General features: G+C 38.5%; 1 protein-coding gene across 2 annotated transcripts in view; it reads left to right on the top strand.

Moving 5' to 3' along the window:
• The window catches only part of EPHA6 (EPH receptor A6), a 362575-nt gene that overhangs the window by 216906 nt on the left and 124763 nt on the right, over positions 1-20906 (top strand). For both annotated transcript variants that reach the window (XM_017731430.1, XM_017731431.1), the window contains exon 5: positions 14006-14130. In XM_017731430.1, coding sequence (XP_017586919.1) covers positions 14006-14130 — 125 coding nt within the window. The remainder of the gene's footprint in view (positions 1-14005; positions 14131-20906) is intronic.

The following is a 20906-nucleotide window of genomic DNA, read 5'->3' on the forward strand; positions in this document are numbered from 1 at the left end:
TTCATTGCATCCTCCTTTTCAGACTGGAAAGCCCACATCTTTTCTTGAGTTACCTATATGTAAGCCATTCCACATCTTTAATTTAATAATTACTGTAGCTATTCCCTGTTCTAATATGCCATTTTTGAGGTGACAGAACCAAAATTACACAGAGTTCAAAATCTGTTTCAAATGTGCACATATGCTGTGGCAGCATGAAGGTCTGGTGGGTTTTCTTTTCCTTTGTAATCCCTAACATTTCATTTAACCTTTTTTATTTTATTACATTGGGTCACAGAGCTGGCATTTTCATAGATCTATTTATTAGCTATTTATTAGAACTCAAAAATCTTATTCCTGGGTGGAAATGGTCAGCTCAGAGCTCATTTTGCTTATGAAATTAGGGGTTCTTTTGCTGTGTGCATTAGTCTCCTCTGAATTTCATCTGCCGTTTAATTATCCAGTCAGCTGATCTCATGAAGCCCCTCCACAGTTCTCCACAGTTAGTCCTCCCTTTTTACTACCCTGATTAAGTTTAGCAGACTTTGTCATCTCACCAGATCATTCATGAGCATCTCAAACAACACAGGATAAGCAAAATGTACAGCAGGAGGCTCCTGGTAACCTTGTTCCACTGTAAACAAAAAGCATATGTAGAATATGGACATATTTTTCAGACACTGAGAACAGTCTACATATGACCCTGGAAACAGAATTATGAGAGCTGAATATTTCAATTATGTATTTATAATAACAATTGTGTCTTACAAATTATTATTCTGAATCATAAACCTGCTAGAAATCATTCTTAAAGAGATGAACTTTTCTTCATTATTTCCTCAATGCGTATAAGCATCGAAATATGTCAGCTGTTGTCTTCCTTGCTAATTCAAATTACTCGAGAGTGCTAATAAATGTCTTCCTATCAGCTATCCTGTCTTACTTTCGTATTCAGGATTGTGTGCTGACTTAAAATGTCAGGTAATAGTGACTATTGTTATCTTGGAACCTGAGGCTCCATGCTCACGTTTCTACCTATTTTAAAAGAAAGCAAATAACACTGAACTTGGAAATATAGCAGGACTGTACCTGAATACCTGATGGGAGGTTCAGATGCAAAAGATTGCATTAGGAAGTGTTTAATGCCTCATTTTAAATATTTTACATGGTGATATCAAAGTTTATAGAATGGAGTAGGGTTAGAGTGATTGTTATTTTAAAAACAAAACCATTAGGGTGATTTTGTGAGCGTAGATTAAAGATGAGACATTTCACTGGTTGAGGAAAGAGAACTCAGTGTCTTTCCAGAGTAGGCACTGAGAAGAGATGCAGAGCATGGACTAGACAGGCTGAGGTCATAACATTTTTTAAGATGTGCCATCTTACAAACTTCAGAAGAAATAGAATTTCTACATTTCTTCTGTTAAGTGGGCTTTTATTGTGTTCTCTAAGGTCTTGTTTCACTGTTTGAAAAGGTAATGGTGCAGGGGATTTTTGGAGGACAGGAAAGTCTGACTAGTCTGTCTCCAGGCAAGCAGCATTAAAAAACAAAATCCCATACAGCTCCTGAGGGTACCTCTCTGAGCCTGAGTTACTTGTGGGGCACCAAAAAGGGGTGGGGTGTTCAGTAACTTCAGACATCTCAGCTGCATTCTGTGCATCTCCATCTGGACATGAAATCTGTCCACACTATTTTTGCAGGGTCCTGATCGTCCTAACTTTAGGTGTTCCCATGGAATTAGATCCCTAAAGTAACTGAGAGTAGATGGTGAAAATTTAATGGGACCTGACCAGCAAATGGAGACTGATAATAAACACTGACAAACTCAAAGAGTTCAAAGAGTTTAAAGAGTTCTTGTCAGCCAGAGCCAATGAATTAATTATCAAGATGGCCTTTCTTCCTCAAGACTTTATGCATTCAGTTAACGTGGAATTTTTTGGAAGGACATTCCAGGGGAAGATCACCTTGTATAACATAAGCCGTTGCAAACCCAGTCACAATATACCTGACCAACCATGTCATGAGTAGTTAAGTCAACACTACAAATACTTTGTGATCATGATTGTTAATGAAATACAGAAAATTCTGATTTATTGCAGAGTTAGCATGATGGCACAGCAAATTCATTATATTGATGCAGGATTGTCAAAATAATAACCAGTATATTTTAGGAAGAAAAGTTGCAACATGCAAATGGTCCTTTTGTTTCCAGTAATTATTTTCCACAAATTTATTGGCACAGAATTAATCTGTGCAAGCAAAATAGTATTTTTTAGAAAGCTATTACAAAGTTATCCTGTATTACTTATTTTGTTGGTATTTTTAAACTTTCTTTTTGACCACATTTTACTGACCTTTATTTTCTGAACAGTACATATAAAGAGCTAGAACATCTGGAATTGACACATTTGAGTGTGTCAGGACCCTTTCATAGCCGTGGGAGGTTAGTGTCCTCTAGATGGCATTCAAGGAATTGCTGCATGTGTGGACCATTTTTTTTCCTGTATCCAAGATTTCTTTAATAGCTGCTGGTTTTTGGTGTTTTGGGGTCTTTTTCGCCAGGTTTCACCATATGTTTGAGTACAGAGGGATTTGAGATGATTGTCTGCTATAGAAATTTTTAGATGAAGGTCACAGAAACAGAGATCACTGCCGAGTTCTGAGACATGGGTCTGAATTAGCAGGCCTTACTGTTTGGTTTTGTTTGTGAGCCAAAGAAGTTTAAATACCCTGTGTGGACACACTGATTTCTCAGACTTTCCAAACTACAGACTCAAAATCGAATCACAAAACAAAGTGTGCTATTGGGCAAGGAGAATTACTTAAAACATCTAAGGAGGATTCAAAGAAGGAAGATTTTCTTCATGATAAAAATAAAAGAGGCTGAGCAAAATTTTGCTCCTGAGATCATTATTTTCTGAGCTATTCCAATGTAGCAATATTGCTTGTAAGCAGTAGTGCAATACCAATGTCTAACCCTGGTGCTTAACATGAGCTATCAAACTGAAAGTTGTCTAAATTCTCAAGTTCTAATTTTGTGCATGCTCTGGTTTCCTCTGTTTTTGACAATGTTGACGATCTTGGACAAGGAACATAACTCTAAAGTATCGTTTTGAGGATCGGGCACTTAAAAGTTAGACCCCGAAGCACTCAGCTGCACATCACTAACGTACTGTGTGGATATGAGCCATTAGTTCTTACTAGCAACTACCAGAGCTACAGAGATGGGTGTTTTCTCTCTGTAAAATTTCTGTAGTCCAGAAGACTCTTCAGGGACAGATGAAAGCTCCTTCCAGAAGGAAGCTGTATGTAGCCAACTTGCCTTTGCACTGAGCTAAACAGAAAGCTCTGTAACCAGATAGTATTTCTGAATTTCAGAAGGCTCATCTAGTCCATTTTTTTTCTCTGGCAATAAGCTATGGGGGACACTGATGGAAGAAGATCAGGAAGATATCAAATAATGCCTCTTCGTATGTGGTCTTGCAGTTCCCAGCAGCATTCAGTAGCATCTTAGTTAATAAGGCATGTTTTCTGTTTCTTGCCTCAGTGCCTGTCAACTCCCTAACTTTTTAGAGGCCACAAAATTTTTATGGTCTTTTTTAGAAAACAACCAGTGCAAACTCTGCATGTGTCAGTAGGTCCCCTAGACTTCATCCCTTGGACAAGAAGAGGTTGTGTAGGACAGCAGTGCTCAACTTTCCTCCTCAAACCTTCCTGCCTTCCTTTTTTCTGTAGGAAGCATATTTGTTGTGGTGCTGGAGATAGGAGATGAAAAATAGACCTGGAAAAAGAACTCCAAGGGCAGAGCTCAGCACACAGAATGTTGAAGAACACAAAACCTCATAGAGTGTCAAGAAAAAGAATAGAAATACCAAAGGGGCGTAAGGGAAGAGTTCTGAGAATTCAGTATCTCTTGCTAGGAGGGCATTCATTGGATAGTTAATTTTTTTGAAAGAAAAGACAGGCTCCTTAAGCTAAGTGATGTACTGGCCTGGAACTGTGGATGTTCAGGTTTCTTCCTCACATGAATCTCTGTCAGGAGATTGCCTCTCCATTAGCATGGATATGTATAGTAAGTATTAAACCACAAGCTGCAGGGCATGAGCTAACATGCAGCAAATAGTTGAAGAGGCTTCCCTTTTGAAAGGTTATTCCATAATTGCCCAGGCTTCCACAAACCTTGCTTTGAAACATATTTTACTGCCTATCATATGATCTAATTTTCAGGCTACTCTTCTTTCTTGGTGTTTTAATTTTTATACAAGTCAGAAAGATGAAAACTCTTTAGATCTCAATGGTTTTTCAACTCTGCTGAGTTTTGTCTGTGTGAATAAAAGCAACTCAGTCTTCTTGAAAGAGGGAAACACACCAAAAACCCATTAATTTTTCAAATTCATTTAATATTAGTGTGACATGCTTTCAGGATATGAGCACAGTAGTCCAGACAGAGCCACTGGCCTCTTCTGAACCTCAGGTTTTAGACATAACAGAAGTTAAAGGCTGGCGCCTCTTTGCTTTTAGAGTTGATTTGCCCTGATGCCTTCAGGTGTCATTGCTTCTATCCATCACCTTGAGAGCCTGCCCTCAGACTCAGAGGTGTGTCACCATCCCCAATGAGCTAACTAAAAGAACACATGAATGATTCTTCCCTACATAGCATTGATATTTTGTCCATGTTTTTTTGATAACTTAACCATGCTACTTCATGTGGAAGTATTGTATAGATACACCCAACTTAAAAAAGAAAAAAAGAAAAAAATATTTATTTAGGATGTTGACATATCTAAAATTACTCTTGCATTGCTCTGGAGGTCACCTTTAAAGAAGATCCATGGCTGATTTTGCAATGAGCTTCTGTGCTGATGGTAGTGAGGCATGTATTGAATGCTGTGGCTAAAACCAGGGCATACATTTGATCGACCAGCACCCAAAGCAAGTTCAGCATCGCATCTTCTAACTACAGAGGCATTTAAGACAACTTGCCAAAACTAATCCCCAGGTTTTTAACTTATTTGAGTCAATTCAGATTCTACCCTACTTGACTAGAAATTGAACACCTAGCCTGCATTTGGCAGCAGTAGTGCTCTGCAGTGATTCCTGTGCGTCAAGTACAAACCATTGACTTCCTGGCCTCCTAGAAGTGTTTCTTGTCTGTATGCCAGAGTTTAAAAGGGACTGCTTTTCTGTGCATAGGTTTCCACATTAAAGATTTAAAAGATACTTGACCCTCAATAAAACAGAGCTAGGCTACACCTTTGGAATCTTTTTAGGATTTATGAAGTATATAATAAGTTACATAATTTTGTTTGTAATATCACTCTGGGAATTAATTTATGAGGGCATATTTATTTAGCATCAGTGTGATTTATAGAATGCTTTGTCAAAATCAACATTTTTGGGGAAATTGTTTGAAGATGTACATTTGAAGTCAGTATCAGATATGTCTTCGTGCACTTACACACATTCACTCAAAATGTTGAAGTACAGTAGCTCTGACATTCTCTGCACATGCCAACAAACACAGCTTTTACAGAAGGTTCACAGAAGATGTTCACATAAAATATTCATGATATTCTTGCTAAAAGAAAAACCTCTTTCAGACCTGTAAAGTACTGTTTGACAGAAAATTACTTCTACAATCTGATCTAGCTTCATATTTTGATATAAACAAGAGCAGGAAAGATTTGCTGAAATGAGTGTACATTTTATGTTTGCCTTTGTTACATCGTAGGATGAGTAGCAATTAATGGAGTGAAAAGATTGCAGATTTCCTAGTTCTTTTTAACCTGCTTATTTCATTTTCAAACTTCTGAGATCAATTTAGCAGCAGGAAGTTCTGCAGAGCAATTTGGTTGCAGTTGACCCTGGAGGGGTTGTTGCTGAATGAGACTTAGTTACAGCTCTGTTTCCATAATGACACCTTGCCACAATAAATGATGCCGCCTTAACCTCAAGCTGTATTTCCAATAAATTTATAGCAATACCCAAGTTACACCAGGAGGCTGAAAACAAAGTTCTCTGAAGAAATGTGTCACCACAGGTTGTCCCCACATCACAAGGCACCTAGCAGTGCTGGCATGATATTTTTAACTTACATAACACACAGGCTGGAACACATCTTTCTTCACGCTGATTAACATCATTATAGTAGCAATCTGAGTCTGCTGATAAACCAATTTCTCCTGCCTCCTTCTCTTTTAACACAGGTTTCCTTAAAAAGGAAACCCCATAAGCCACTCTGCCTTCTCTTTTAGAGGAATTCCTGCATGTCAGGAATGGTACCCCAGGAAAGCATACACACCATTTTCAAACATGCCACCAGCCGACAGTCAGTAGCTCACAACAGTGTCTGAGGCAGGAGGAGCAGTGAACAGCACAACACAGAACATTTGAGGTTGTGAAAGCAGAAAATCTATGTTAAAGACATAGTGTTCTTTTACTTCTCCTGTGGGTACCACAACAGGGTTTATACTTGGCATAAGGAGTGGTAGGAAGGGAATTGACTTGCCCGGGATGGCCTCTTGCACCCTTCCCTGGTTTTTGCTCCAGAACAGCATAGCCAGAAGAAGCCAATGAAGAGAAGGGCTTTTTTTCCCCCCACTTGCCACATTTCTACTGTGCCATTCAGCCACATAAGTTGTTGCCACCTGTTGTGAGCTGATGTACCAGTCCCACACAACCTCACTTTTGTCTTCTGCCAAACAAGGAGAGGGCAGCTCTGGTTTGCAGAGAACTGTTCCCTCAGGAATCCCAGTCTTTAGGTCTTTAAGTCACTCATTGCCTCCTGCTGCTCCAGCCATAAAAGGCAGTGGAAAGGAGCCAAGAACATGCGTATTCTGATGCAAATCCCTTTGGTTGCCAGAGGCCTGTTGATTTGATATTATTTCCATTTATGTGACAGGCAACCTGGTTCAGTTTTGCTTTTTTTTTTTTTTTTGTTCGCATCTGATTCCTGGAATCACACCCTCCCACTATGCTTTTTTGAACTGAATTTATTGCACTTGCTTCAGACATACAGAGCATATAAAGTAACTCCTTAAACCACACATTTAGGTAAAGCATTTGTGTGATTTTTTTAAGTGATACTATTAAAAAAAAACCACAAAAAACAACAAACTTCTAACTAAAATATTCTGAATTGTTCATTGTGTTATAAATTATGTCTGATATCTCACAATGCTTTATACCTTTGAGGGTTTTGCACATATCCTTCCGCAGAGAGTGCAGAACAGCCACACAGTCTGACTGACAGCTGATAAGGCTTTATTTGATATTGTTGTTTTAAGTATCTTCTCCTAAAATCCACTTTGAAGAATCAGAAGCTGAGTAGGTCCTGTAAGAAGTAAAGATTTAGTAGTGCTTCTGTCTGAAGCTCGAAAAATGGAGAATGGCAGCACATTCTGTAAATGAAAGAAAATCTGTAGTGTTGCAAAATCGTGTGGATGAATAATTACTGTCTCCTTACATAAGATCAACAACAGATGAAAGAGAAATTAAGCAGCAAGGAAGAAGGAATTGCATTATGGAACAGAAAAAAAAAAAAAAAAAGCTATGTTGAATCTACATTTACCCTGGAGGAAATTTGGGGATTGTGTCTATCATGACCTTTAGCCCACAGCTCTGTAGCAGAATCCAGTTTTTGACAAGGGTATTTGGTTCAGTTGGCTTCCATCCGCCATTTCTGAGCAAGCAGAGGAAATCTGTGAGGGGAAAGACTAAGATGGAGGGAGAGATGGTAATTATAACTTGCTGGAGGCCTATTTTCAGTAAATGAAGTGCTTCAAAAGAAGCACAGTGCTCTGCTGTCTTTTGAGTGCAAACCTTTAGGGAGCTAGTGTAATAAAATGAAGTAAAAAACACTTTTATTTATTCCAAACTTGTTAATTTGCTAGCTGTAATGCTTTGTCAGGGAATCACCATGCTCAACTTTGAACTCCAAGGTTAGTGCCACTAATAGTATCCCCTCCAAACATTGTAACTGTGAATTACTACTGAAATGATTAGGAAGATAAGAGACTCTATTATGGGAAGAATCAAATATCTTATCTAGTCACTGTAGTAATTGAAAGCAAGCTTGTGTGGTAAGGAAACAAATTCTTACTGAATTCAGTATAAACCTGAAGATGTTTCATCTATGTGAACATCTTTAATACACAGAGATGGGTTATGAACTATTTTTTTTTTAATAAAAGTTTATTATCTGTTCATATTTCTGTGATCTTGTTTCCCATATCAACTTGTGCTTAGGTTTTAGTCTTTTATATTCACACACTTACACTTCTAACAAGAAAGTGCTCATGTATTGCAAATAATGGAACTTATTGACATTCACATTTTACGTTAAGATAGCTCAGTCAAAAGATTAAAGAAAATCTCTGGAGTACAACCAGAAGAGAATATAAACAGAGGTCTCCTGGATCCCTATCACATCCCTTCTTCATAAGAGAGTCTTTCTTCCCTTAGCCTACAAAGATAGCAACAGGAAGATGAACGAACAAACACAAAAGAAAGGAAGGATGAACTGCATCTCTGCTGGAGGATTAACACCCGTATTGCAGGAGTAAAGACTGCTCTGGATGATAGACAGCACAACTACATCCTTTAGATGACTGACCATGTGTGTCACCCACGGCATTAGTAATGCAGGATGAAGGCTTCAGGCCTCTTAACTTCCCTGGAAAATCCTTGGTAAATAGCTCAAATGGGTAGAATACTGGAGGCACTATCATTGATCAGGAAATGTTGTTTCATTACTTCAGTTCTGTTACTGGAGTAAAATGTCTTCTCTGAGAACATCTTTTTACTGCTTATTACCTTTCTAATAGTCTTTCTAGAATCAGAAGTAAAATCAATACTTTCCTTACTGTGCCCTGAAATAACTTTTTTTTTTTTCCAAATGTGGCACTGTGAATAAAACCAGTGATCTCAGTGCTCTTTTTATTGATATTTATAATATAAAATCATACTCAGTGTCCAATAGTATAGGAATTCTAATATAGTTAGAGAACCTAGGCTGGTGAAGCACTGTAAAATTACAATAGCATTTTCTGGTATAGAAAAAGTGCAGATAGTGTTTTTACCATCTGGAAAAACACTTCAGATTTGGACCTTGATACATCTCTATTCTGTTTCATTAATTTCCTAGCATTTTTGTATAATGGACTTGGAATTATTAGATAACTATAACTTCTATAGTGTTAAGCATCGTTTACTGTTGGTTTAATTTGTGCCATTAACCTGTGATTGAAGCTTGAAGAAGCCCTTTTAATGAACAGGAAAACAGTTTTCTTTTGTTTTCTGACCCAACACAGTCAATGTAAATTGGTCATTATAGCATTAATATCTCTTCCAACCTCAACTGTCCTTCTCTCACTGAAAGAACTTGTTCCCCAGTAGGAGGAATGCAGGCTCCCTGCAGGATGTTAATGCAGGTTTCCTCCTCTGTGGGGTGAAACTAGGAGGGATTAGTGAGTTTCCAAAGAGAAGCAAGGTTTTTGAGTAGGGTTTAGTCAGTATTTCCCCATAACTGTAGTTGAGAAGTGACTGAGATAGGAGAGAAGGATGAGGCAGGGAGAAGGGTGGATTCCTCCTCTAAAGGGAAACCTGCACTCAGAAAACACATGATAAAGCCCTGTATTTTGGTAAGTGTGGTCTCTCCTGTACCTTGGAGCAGGCAGAGATCTCAAGAAAAGAATAACATTTAATGGTGTGATTCACGTTATTGTCGGTAATGGCAGAGGTATAGAAACAACAAACTGAATTAAACATGTTATCCCAAATTTATTACCTTATTTACATATTGAGACCCCCAGTATCTTACATATGGAGACCCACAGCCTTGTCATGAGGATGGTGTCCAAAGGAGTGAGGTTGCACACTTCCCCCCAGCATCTGTACAATTCAGATCCCACTTTCACTCTCTCCTTTCTGAATTTGTATCTGCTGGCACTTCATTTGTTTTGGGCAAAACAGATACAACTCGAGGGGAAGAAAGGACAAAACTGGTGCAGCTGTTCTTGGTTTTTTGGATGGTAACTTCTTTTGACAAGAAAGTGACTGTTCATACCTGCTACTGCCCTTACTGTCAGCCAGGGAGAGGCAATTGAGCTGTCATGTTTTCTCTTCACTAAAGAAATAAGATTTGAAATGAGATACCAAGGGGTGAAATAACTCCGTGTACAGACAGCAATCGGGTGAGCTTTGGTCATCAGCTGCCATTGGGTCAGAGGCTTCCTCACCATGAATGGGCATCCTATAAAAGCTGTTCAGTCCTGCAAACAAGAGACATTTCTTTGCCTACTTTCAGAGCTGTGAAACCACAAACAGCACAATTAGAAAATGCACTAAAGGAAAATAGCTTCAGAAACCCTACAGATCAACTATTCTGAAATCAGACAGTTACAGATAATGGAAGTCAGCTGCAGAAAAAGAGAAAGTTTCTAGGGAAAAGACACTGTGATCCAGTCATTGTTCAAAATACGCATTTTCTCCCCTGTATGTAGCACATGAGAAAAAACGGATTCTGAAAAAGAGAAGCCAAAGGAATTCAGAATAAAATCAGCTCACTCTGAATTAAAGAATGAACTTCCATTATTCAATAAAAATTTGTAAAGACTAAGAAGCTTATCAGACTAAATTAAATGAGATCAGCACATTGTAGATGACTCATTGTAATTCAAGAAATTTATAACAGTGTAGAAGAAAACAGATGGTGCAAAGAATCCTCAGTACAAAACACAGATCCAGCGCTGAGCTCAAGAGCCAGAAACCACCCTTCAGCCTAGGACCAGTGGCAAGAAAATGCTGCCATTAAAGTGATTAAAACCCATGCTGCTTTTCTAAGCATTTCTTTTTTCAAATGGTTTCATTGGGCAACCAAATGAGAGCTCTCCTGCAGCTACTGGGTTTGAAACAACTAATTAAAAGAACTTCCCATTGATTCATCATAGGGACATTAGAGCAGTCTTTAGGAATGGGAAAATAGGATTTACCTATCTTACAATCTTCTGGTTAAAAAGAGCTTTAACAATAAGTGGATAGGATCTTTAAGATCTAATTGACTTCTTCTCTAGTGAGCAACAGTTATAAGGAGCTGAAATTTCTCCACAGAAATTAGTTCTCTTTAGTAGCACTTCACAACAAAAGAAATAGAAACTCAGCTACCTGTGCTTTTAATTACATGGTTTTATTTGTCTGTTTCTTCCTACAATAAATTTCTGACTGGAATCCTATCTGGCAAAAACAGGATCATCCTTCTACACATACAGGAAATGGTCAATGGTGACTCCTCTGGGTCTTTTTATTAAAAGGTACACTTTTTTTTTTTTTTACCTAACACAAATACACGTCTCATATTCACAGTTTTATGTGCACATCTCTGCATTTTGATTTAGAGGATTCAGTGCTGGCCCAGTGCTACAGATGTGATGTGAGCCTTGCTGTATGGGCTTGTTGGTTTCAAGTGCAGGTCAGGCACAGCTGGTTTAGGAGAGATCTAAAATAATTTTGTTCCATTAATTTTCTACTGAGTTGTTTCCCAGGAAGACAACTGGGATTATTTCATGTACTGAAGTTTTGAGAGAATCTTGCAGTGCACCATGACTGTGCTTTGACATGCACTTCCTCAAATGGAAGAATTACTGTGTTGAGCTCAGGCTGAAAACATGCATGAATTGCTGTATAAATTTGGAAGTCAGAACACAAAATCCCCATCCTGCAGTACATATGGAAAGCTTATAAAGGTTAGGCCATAGTTTGAAGACATGTTTTATCAGCAGTCTATATTTTATAAACCTAAAAGAGCCAAGAATATAATTTTATCTACAGCTTAATCTGATGTTTTCTGTCATCAATCGTAATAATTTTGCAAGGATTGGGTTGCCTGACCAGCAAACTCCCAAATGCAGTGGAATGAAGCCGCAGTGTGCTGGGAAGGTGGCCCAGCTGATGTCTATCACCTCTAAGCAGGCACACAGGGGGTACCCGATGTATCTGAGAGGTTGCTGTAGCTCCCTCAGACCCACCTGTAAATCACAGCTCAATGCCAGTGTATGACTCCAAATTACAAATAGTAAAACAATTTATGTGAGCAGTGCCCTCCTAGGCCCTTGATCAGTGTGTAGCAATTACAAATCCATGTTTGCTAGCTCCTGTTTTCCTTTAAACAAGCCTGACTGAATCTTGCTTGGAGAAGCTGATTGTACCCCAGAGAAATATTACGAGAGCTCAACTTCACCCTCAGTTTCAAGAGTAAAAATTTCATTTTAGCTGAGGGAGTAGTTATACATACCCCGGGATAACATTTTGGTTCAAATCCTGTGAATGCTTTTTATTTATTAGTTTGTGTTTTACTCTGTTCAGTTATTTCTATTATGCTGTTTAAGGACTTCCTGAAAACCGGGTTAATCCTTTATTCTGCGTAGAATTCTTTTTTTTTCTCTGATACCCTTGCGTCTGACCTGTGGTTAAAATGGCAGAAGTGTAGAAGTTTCCTGTGTAAGCTCTTACACTTTGGTAGGGGTTTTTCTTCTGGTGTTATGTGCTGAGTTGGGGTTATTTTCACATCAGAGAGGACCAAATTACTATCCCACAGAACAGTAACCCAAAGGCAAGATTGACAGGGGTTGGAAGTTAATTTTCTCTCTGAGATAAGTGCGTTCTTACAGAGAAAGATATGCACATCTCTGTGTAGAGTTTCCCTTTTTTCAAAGGCAAACACACGGTTTTGTTTTCTTCAGTGTTTGTTTGCATTTTAGAATTTATTTGTTGTTTTCATTTCTTAAACTTCCTGAAATATTTACAGGAAAGAAAACAAAGGCGTGAAATTTTGTGACTAGAAGCAGATTCTCTTTTCATTTTTTCATTTTCTTAGGGAGGCTCTTGCATTCAAAAGACAAAAACAGAAGTCAGAAAAATATGTTATTTTTAGGAGACAACTCCATGGAAACTTGGAAGAAGTTAAGTAAGGCTCAGAGTAGAGAGAAATGGGGAAGGTGTGTAATAAACCGATATTTTTTAGTGGAAAGACAAATAGTGAAATCTGTGAACCACTTATGGTAGCTGGATTGTTGATCTTACTCAGTTGTGTTCAAGACTGTTGAGCAATATGACTGGGTTTGCTGTAACGTTTGGGAAAGCTGCACATCAATACTATTAAAACATTAGTGTCTGGGGAATATTTTTACATGCGTGACCAGATTAATAAAATAAGCAAAGATCATGTTCTAGAATGCAATTTTTGCACCATTTGAAATTATTGCATAGATAACCGAACACCTTCTTTTCCAAAAAGGCAGAAAAACTGTGTCTCAAAATTGGTTAACCCCACAGTGAGATAATTTGGCTCCTGGGTGCATCCATGCATGTTGGGCCCCTTCCAGAAGCCGCTGGAAGCAGTTCCTACTTGCTGTGCTGCTGCAGACCTGTGGTGTCAGTGGTGGCACGCAGGTTTGGGGGTACCTTTGCCCCCCAGTTTGCCCATAGCCCCATCCCTGCCAGTGGCCTCCTGAAGGAGCTGGCTGTTTGTGCACAACAGACTCCTCACAAGGGGCCGAAGTGCCTTTGCCCAAAAAGGGATTCGTTGCGTCTGTTTTAAGCTGTGTCGCTTTATTTTACCCCAAAGAGTAAACTGAATGTACATCCTGAAGAGCTGAGTTCTAACAATGAATGAAGATTAACCTGAATGCAGAATTTGCTGCCTCTGAAATGTGGTTCTGCTCTGGGCACGGTGTGCTCGGAGCCAGCAGTGCGGCCTGGCTGGGGCAGGGCCCAGCACAGGCGTTTCTTTCTGTATTTTTGCATAGAGCCATTTTTCAGAAGCTGCTCTGCACTTCAGCAGAGGAGTTACTAGCGTGTACTTGAGACATTAATTCCAGGTTATATGGTTTCCCTGAGAATTGCCATCTGTCATGCTTTTCTGTCTGGAGGTCACTCCAAGTTGCCTCGGGTTGGTATCCTCAGACAGGAGGTTGGAAGGATAAACCGTGTGCTTCGTGTTTAACCCTTAGTTATCCTTTTCCCTTTCAGCACCCACCTTGATAGGTATGGTAAGGAAGGACTGGGCTTCCCAAAACAGCATTGCCCTCTCCTGGCAAGAGCCGGACTTTCCCCATGGAGCAATTCTGGACTACGAGATCAAGTACTATGAGAAAGTAGGTCTCACTTATAGCATCACCCACACTCAGATCTTAAAGAGCAGTGTGTTTCATATTTTTAATAGTATTCTTTAAATCTTTTCACTTGACCCCACATACAATGCTGTGTATGCTAAAGTAGACGCTTTATTTTGTGCTGATTTTTTGTTGTTCTGCTTCTAACTTGTTAATGACTGTCTTGTTTCACATCAGAATCGAGTAGAGCAGCTAGCAGATTGTAATTTACTTGTCTCATAGTAACTACATTTACAAACATGGATAAATGGATCACATGCTTGAACATATTTTGATATATGGACTGTAAAAACTTCACATTAGAGGGACACCGAAGCAGCAGAATTACAGTGAATGGGAACGTGACTTTATTTTGAGGCAAAAAAAAAAAAAATAGTCATTTATTATTGCTGAGTAAAGCAAAAATCTGTGCTTAAAGGATAGAGGGTACCAGCCTTGTTTAGAGGGTTACGAGAGGGAAACTGTCGGATTTCTGGCGCTCTGTCAAAATCAGGCAATTTCACACAGAAGAGACCTACAACATGCATGTAAAGGTACAAGGTGCATAGACACAGCAGGTCTCGGGAAAGCATAGTTTGAAGCATCCTTGTCCATAAGCACAAAACATATTTGGTCATTTACAGTTGCTACAGGGCCTTGTACCAGTAAAAAAATTTTCTGCTGCCCAATGCCTTCAATCCTGAAGACAGAGACAGGAAACTGTTGGTCTCCATGCCTTAAACAGTTCCCTGCCAAGTCAGTTCTTGCTGTTTCTCTGTCCCCATCTGAAGTCACAGTGGAACTGATGTGTGTGTATGAAGACCGCAAAGAACAGAAACACAAACTAAGTAATGAAAGAAAGTTTTAGGGATGTTAGTCTGTGTAAATATCTGAGGATTTTATTCCTTGACTGCACTTCTCTATTGAGATTATGCAGCTTTAATGATGCAGAAGAAAGGGTGAACTGGGAAAAAAATCCAAACAATTTAACTAGGACAGCTAGAAGGGGAAGACATTTGGTAAGCCAAAGCAAGGAGCCCCATTTTCCTGCACTAACGGCAGTCCTTCAGGCTCTGATCCATTATCATAACAAGCCACATTATGACTTGAACTTCGTTTTCTTTGTTGATATTACAGAGGTGAATCAAACACGACAAATTGTGAGATTTTATTCAGTTGAGTAGGAGCAGTTCCAAAGATCTGCAGCCATTCATATGGATGTTATACTACAAATCTTATATACAGATATATAAAAATCCTCCATCAATAGATTATGTGCCAATACCAGTCAGTGCTGAGTGACAAGGCAAATAATTTTCCTTCAAGGTCTGCTTATTACTTAGCCTTGACCATTGTTCAGCAAGACTACATGCACAGGCTTTATGGCCCTTTGCTAGATACAGTTTAAACCACTCTTAGCTGTTTTTACAAAAAAATAAAAAAACACCACATTTTCTTTTTTCACCTTTTAAAATATATAAGGGATATCTTCTATCTATAAACTCTTTCCTCTGAGGTCTGAGGCACTGCTGGCATCTTCCAGTGCTTTGGCACAGGTGTAATTTGCAAGAGCTCTCTTGGAGACCAGGTTCTAGATCAGAGAGATGAATAATCCAGTACTGCAAATCAGTCTGCTTATTTACAGCATTAAATTAGAGAATGTTACTTTACACCACTTTAATAATATTTAAATCAAGAAGAGTACATTATAACACTGGTTAAGTGTAGTTGCCAAATGAAAATGAAATTTTATATTGAGAAAAAAAAGGGGTGGGGGGGTTCCTACCTCAAAACCAGAAAATATTAATATGCACAATTAATTTGATTATTAACAATTCTGATTTCATTTTTTTCTTCTTCACTGTGGAGCTCTGTATATTAAGTAGCATAGTTTGTGTCAGGGCTAGATGTAGCAAGTGACACTGTAATGTCTCAGCCTTCTGAGAAACTCTGAAAGAGGGGAATATCAGCATTCCTGTTCTCAGCAGAAGTGCCAAAATAGGGATGTTGTTGCATGCCCACAGGAAATACGGTAAGAGTGAAGTAATTGTCTGCTGGATTTAGTATGAGTTTATCACAAAGACATCCCTCTAACAGAGAGTAAAACTGCAGCTAAGGTTGAAGAACATGTTAAATATGAAAAGGTCAGAAATTGTATTAATGTCTAAGGGAGTCAAGAAAAATGCACAAAACAGTAGTAAAAACACTAGGTAGAAAAATGGACCAACTTTTGCAGTCCTGTCTTTATCCCTTTCTGCCTGTCATTTGCATTTAATAAACAAAGGAGGTTTGGTTTTGTTAAACAATATAAGAAATTGAATGCCTCCATCAAATACAACCACTCAATCCCTAAAATTCAGCTGTTTATGTGAGTTTCTTAACTTCGTGAAGCTCTGAAGAATTATGCAATATTCTAAAGTTTTACGAGTATTTACTGCTATTTCTTTCAAGGTTCCTTATTGACATTTGAAAAATTGCCAATACATCATTGGGGAGCACATTAGGAGAGTATGCCTGCTTTTAATTATCACCAGTCGGAATTCTGCAGCTCACAAATGGAAGTTACATCTAGTCATGGGCTCCCAAAGTTTCCTGGAACATATGTAAACTTCAGAAATCAAATAGCTGACCAATAAATAAAATGTAAACACTCCACAAAATGGGGCAGTTTCCAACAATTTCATAAGGAAGAAAATTAATGATGAGCATGGAACGAAGAGATGCAACTTTCCATGCATTTCCAGAGCAAGCCGAAGAAGGGATAGAGGCTAGACTGTGCTAATTATGCAAGAGACTTAGATTTATACTCTTGTGAAATACAAATTGCACAGAGAGAACTATCAAAAGATCAAGCCCTCCCTGTGAAAAATATTCTTCTGAGAAAGACTACCAAATTTTAAAGAAATAAAGTAGAGAAGGAGAGTGATAAAAGGGTCTCAGTAAGTTACAAGTATGGAAACATATATTAATTTCAAAATACAATACAACAGCTCAGTAATTTTTCTGCTTTAAAGTACTTTTTCCCATATGATCTTCATTTCTCTAGGGAATTTCTGTAAAACACTCAGAATTTCATGAAATACTGTTTCCAAAAATGAAAATCTTGGTGGCAACAACAAAATTTCATCATGAGCCAATTATACAGATTTGTAGTTTCTTATTTAGGAGTGCACTGGTACATTTTTATGTGGTTGTCTGATAAGAGGTCCCTTTGTTCTGCAGCCTTTCAGCCAAAAATGCAGTGAGCAAAATCTGACGTAGAACATAATTAGAGAGCTGATTTGGCCTGAGAGAACAAAAATTCCTCAACATTCAGTCCAAGATGCTCTGCGCTCTGTCACAGCAAAGAGAAAGGGTTTTCCATTGCTGGAAGAGGTGTGTATTATAACCAGAGAGAGAATATCATGATCCTGAAGTAATAGTCTGTGTTGAGGCCTGGTAGTTGAAATACCTGATTTCAGGTAGATTGTTAATCATTCTCAGAACTATACCTTGGACAATAAGTGAGTCTTTACAGGAACACACACAGGATCAGTTAAATGTTTGCCCTTTGAGATCTAAGGTGTGCTCATAAAAGCATTTCTTCTTAGACATTCTTTGGGGTCTTTAGATACTAAACACTGCAAATTATCTCTCTTGATAGAGGGTGTCTGCCCTGTTCTGCACCCTCTTTGTCTGTCCATTATATTTTATGATCCCTTGGTATCATCCACAAACACTGTTTCTAAAAAGAAAACTCTCTCATGGGCAGTAGTGTCTTTCCCTTTAAAAATCAAATTCCAGACATCAGTGTAATCTCAGTGTCATTGATAATTGCAATTAATTTTTCTTTTATACTTTAAACTATAACTCAGACACTGACCAAAGCTTGTACTATTTGCAAGATTCCAGGGCATCATAATCTCTTTACCTCTCATTAAAAAGAGTTTAATGTTTGAGGTAGGTGAAGGAGTGGGGCCTTGTTAGAGCCTTGTAATGACATGAAGTCCTTCTGTAGGAATTCCCTCATGGGAGAGGGAACACAGCACACAGTGGATATAAACCTCACCAGCTGCACTCCAGGTTGTGCAGCTGAACTGGAAAATGCTTATTCCTCCCCTTGCCATCCAAACCCATAAAGTTAATCATCAAAAATTAATGCTCCCTGAGACCTGTATTAGGCATACCAAGCTGTGCACGTATCAGCAACTGTATTAAGTTTGTTCTCCCACATGGCCCAAGCACACCAGCTGGATTACATTTCCTGTTATACACAAGATAACATATAATTAGCTAAGGAAGCCTGTCTGTAGAGAAGAGATTTTAATGGAATGTACCCAAGCAGTAACCCAAGGCATTGCAATGAAATCTCTAAATAGAGAAACTAGAGAATATCTTTTGAATCAGCATTTGGAAGAGAGGGCTGGTATTTCTTTGCTTTCTTGTCTTTTGATGAATTTTAAAGCCAAATCCCTTTGACAAAATACTTCATTTTGTTGGGAGACTCGATTTGCAGCTCACAGGCAGTTTTCACTTAAAAAAATTAACCTACCTCCATAGGAGAGTGAGTGGACAGGATATGTGGGATGTCAGGTATTACTTTTCCTTCATCCCAGCATTATTTAGAGTTGAATTAATACATAGAAGTGAGAAAATAACTGAGCAGTAGAGAGAAGGGGGGAAATTAGTTTTCCAGTGAGATTTGAAAAAGAGATGAAGAGCTGATGAGGCAGAGAGATAGAGGCAAGTACCAGATTTAAAGAATTAGAAATCAGTATGACCTTGTTAATTTTTCTATCAGTCTACAGCTGTCTTAACTTATACAAGAAATGATGCTCTTTCTTAAAATCTAATATTAAAACAAAGACTGCTATTTCTTTGAGTAATCATTAATATGAATTAAAATGAGCCACCCTGAATTTGAGTGACAGACCTTAAGGTAAATTATGTGATAGGAATAATGAGAAGTTTTAAGACTCTCAGTGCATAATGTTTTGAATGACAGAATTATTTCTGCAAGAATTAATATGGAAAATTATAAACATGTGAGACTCATCCCAGTTTAGAGGACACCAGATGTTCCTCTGTGTCTTCTCCAGCTAAGGAGATACTGCATTAAGACCTTCTCACATTAATTAACCTGACCCTGCTTGAGTATGGGCTGGAATCAGCCTCAGTGAACAGGAGCCATGCGTGTTCTCATTAGATAAAATAAGGACATTTCTCATAAGAAGCCACCTTACGCAGACGAGATTCGGTGCCCTGAATTTCTGGGTGACATTTTGGAAACATGGAGTAAAATCAGTCATTTCTCTTGTAAAGCCCTCTGCCTTTCTGTGAGGTCTGCATGGCATGTGTGAAGTTCATTGGCCCTCAACCTCCCAACCACTTAAACAGCCAAACCTCTCCAGTCTCTCCACCTCTTTAATCACAACTTTGCACAATGTTTAACTATGTTAGAAGGAACACATTTTTTCAGACGCAACTGTTACAGCTCCCCCATTTCCTTTAAGCAACAGCTGTTACTTTTCTGGTTCAGATTTTGCTCTTATGTTACATTTTTATGTCATGAAGAATAATATATGCAGCAGCTCCCAGTGGCATGAGACTGAAGGGAGCCTGGGGGCTGTGTGACTTTAATCCATGGGCAGAATTGGTTTGTTTGGTGCTGGTGTGGCTGGGTTCTTGGCATGCACAATGGTTTTTTTTCTGGGCATGTTCCTTTATTGTTGCTATCCCTACTGTAGCATTCTTGACAACCTTGCTAAATTTTAAAGTCAACATCAGTGACAGGATTGGGCAACAGGAACAGATTGACAACATTAGGGATAAGCATGTGAGGACTTCAGGTACCTGGCCAGTCAGTGAGTATATTCAGTATAAAAAGCTGTTTGCTTTAAATGATCAACTGGGCAATTTTTTACTTCATGCTAATTTTTTTTTTTTTTTAATGGACAGTTTTCTTCTGTAATATTTTTCAAATTATTCAAATCATTTGAGGCGTAAGTAGCAATCTGCTGCCTACAAAATATTTCTGATATGACTGGAATCAAGAAACGTAGGACTCGTGCAATAATACATTTTCATTATATTTTCAACACATTCTCATCCAAAAAGTGCTGAGTATGTGGGATGTACAAGAGCTTTTGGACAGTAGTTTTGGGCAGCCCTTAGCGTTTGTTCATAGCTGCAGGAACAGAGCAGCATGTCACGGGGAGGCACCAGGGCTCCGCCTCAGGCATTCTCGGCCCTTTGTAGCTCCTGGGAAATGAACCATGTCTGCTGAATGTCTTTAAAAAATTATCACTACAAATGTGCTTTGGGATATAATCATTAAAATGAAATCTCCTAGCTTATTTTAGCATAGTAAGTGGTGTTAAACAAGCTTCTCAGTTTTTCTGTTCCGTTGTTATTAACTCAGTTTCCCGAGGGAAAAAATGTAAAAACTTCGGATTCTAAAAAGAGAAAAAAATAGTCTCAGAACTGTTGAAAATGAGAGTGAATAATTACCAGGCTCTCTGACCTGATACAATTTCTGCCTGCAGGAAAAAACCTAAGGACCTTGCAGCAGCCATTATTAATGACACCCATGTAATTACTATTAGGAGGAAAAGAAATCCGGTGTCTAAGTATCAATTACATGCAGCAAAGGGTTTATCAAAGAAGTTCTGAGTTAGGCCTCTATTAGATGCCTGGTTTGGCTTGTCTACTAATCATTGTTGTCAATTATTTAGAAATAGCTTCTGAACTTTTGTATTTAATAAAAAGTAGCCTATAGAGGTATTACTGTTGTTCCTGCT

The sequence above is a fragment of the Corvus brachyrhynchos genome, unplaced genomic scaffold (assembly GCF_000691975.1).
Source record: "Corvus brachyrhynchos isolate BGI_N302 unplaced genomic scaffold, ASM69197v1 scaffold152, whole genome shotgun sequence".
In the NCBI taxonomy this organism is placed as follows: Eukaryota; Metazoa; Chordata; class Aves; order Passeriformes; family Corvidae; genus Corvus; species Corvus brachyrhynchos.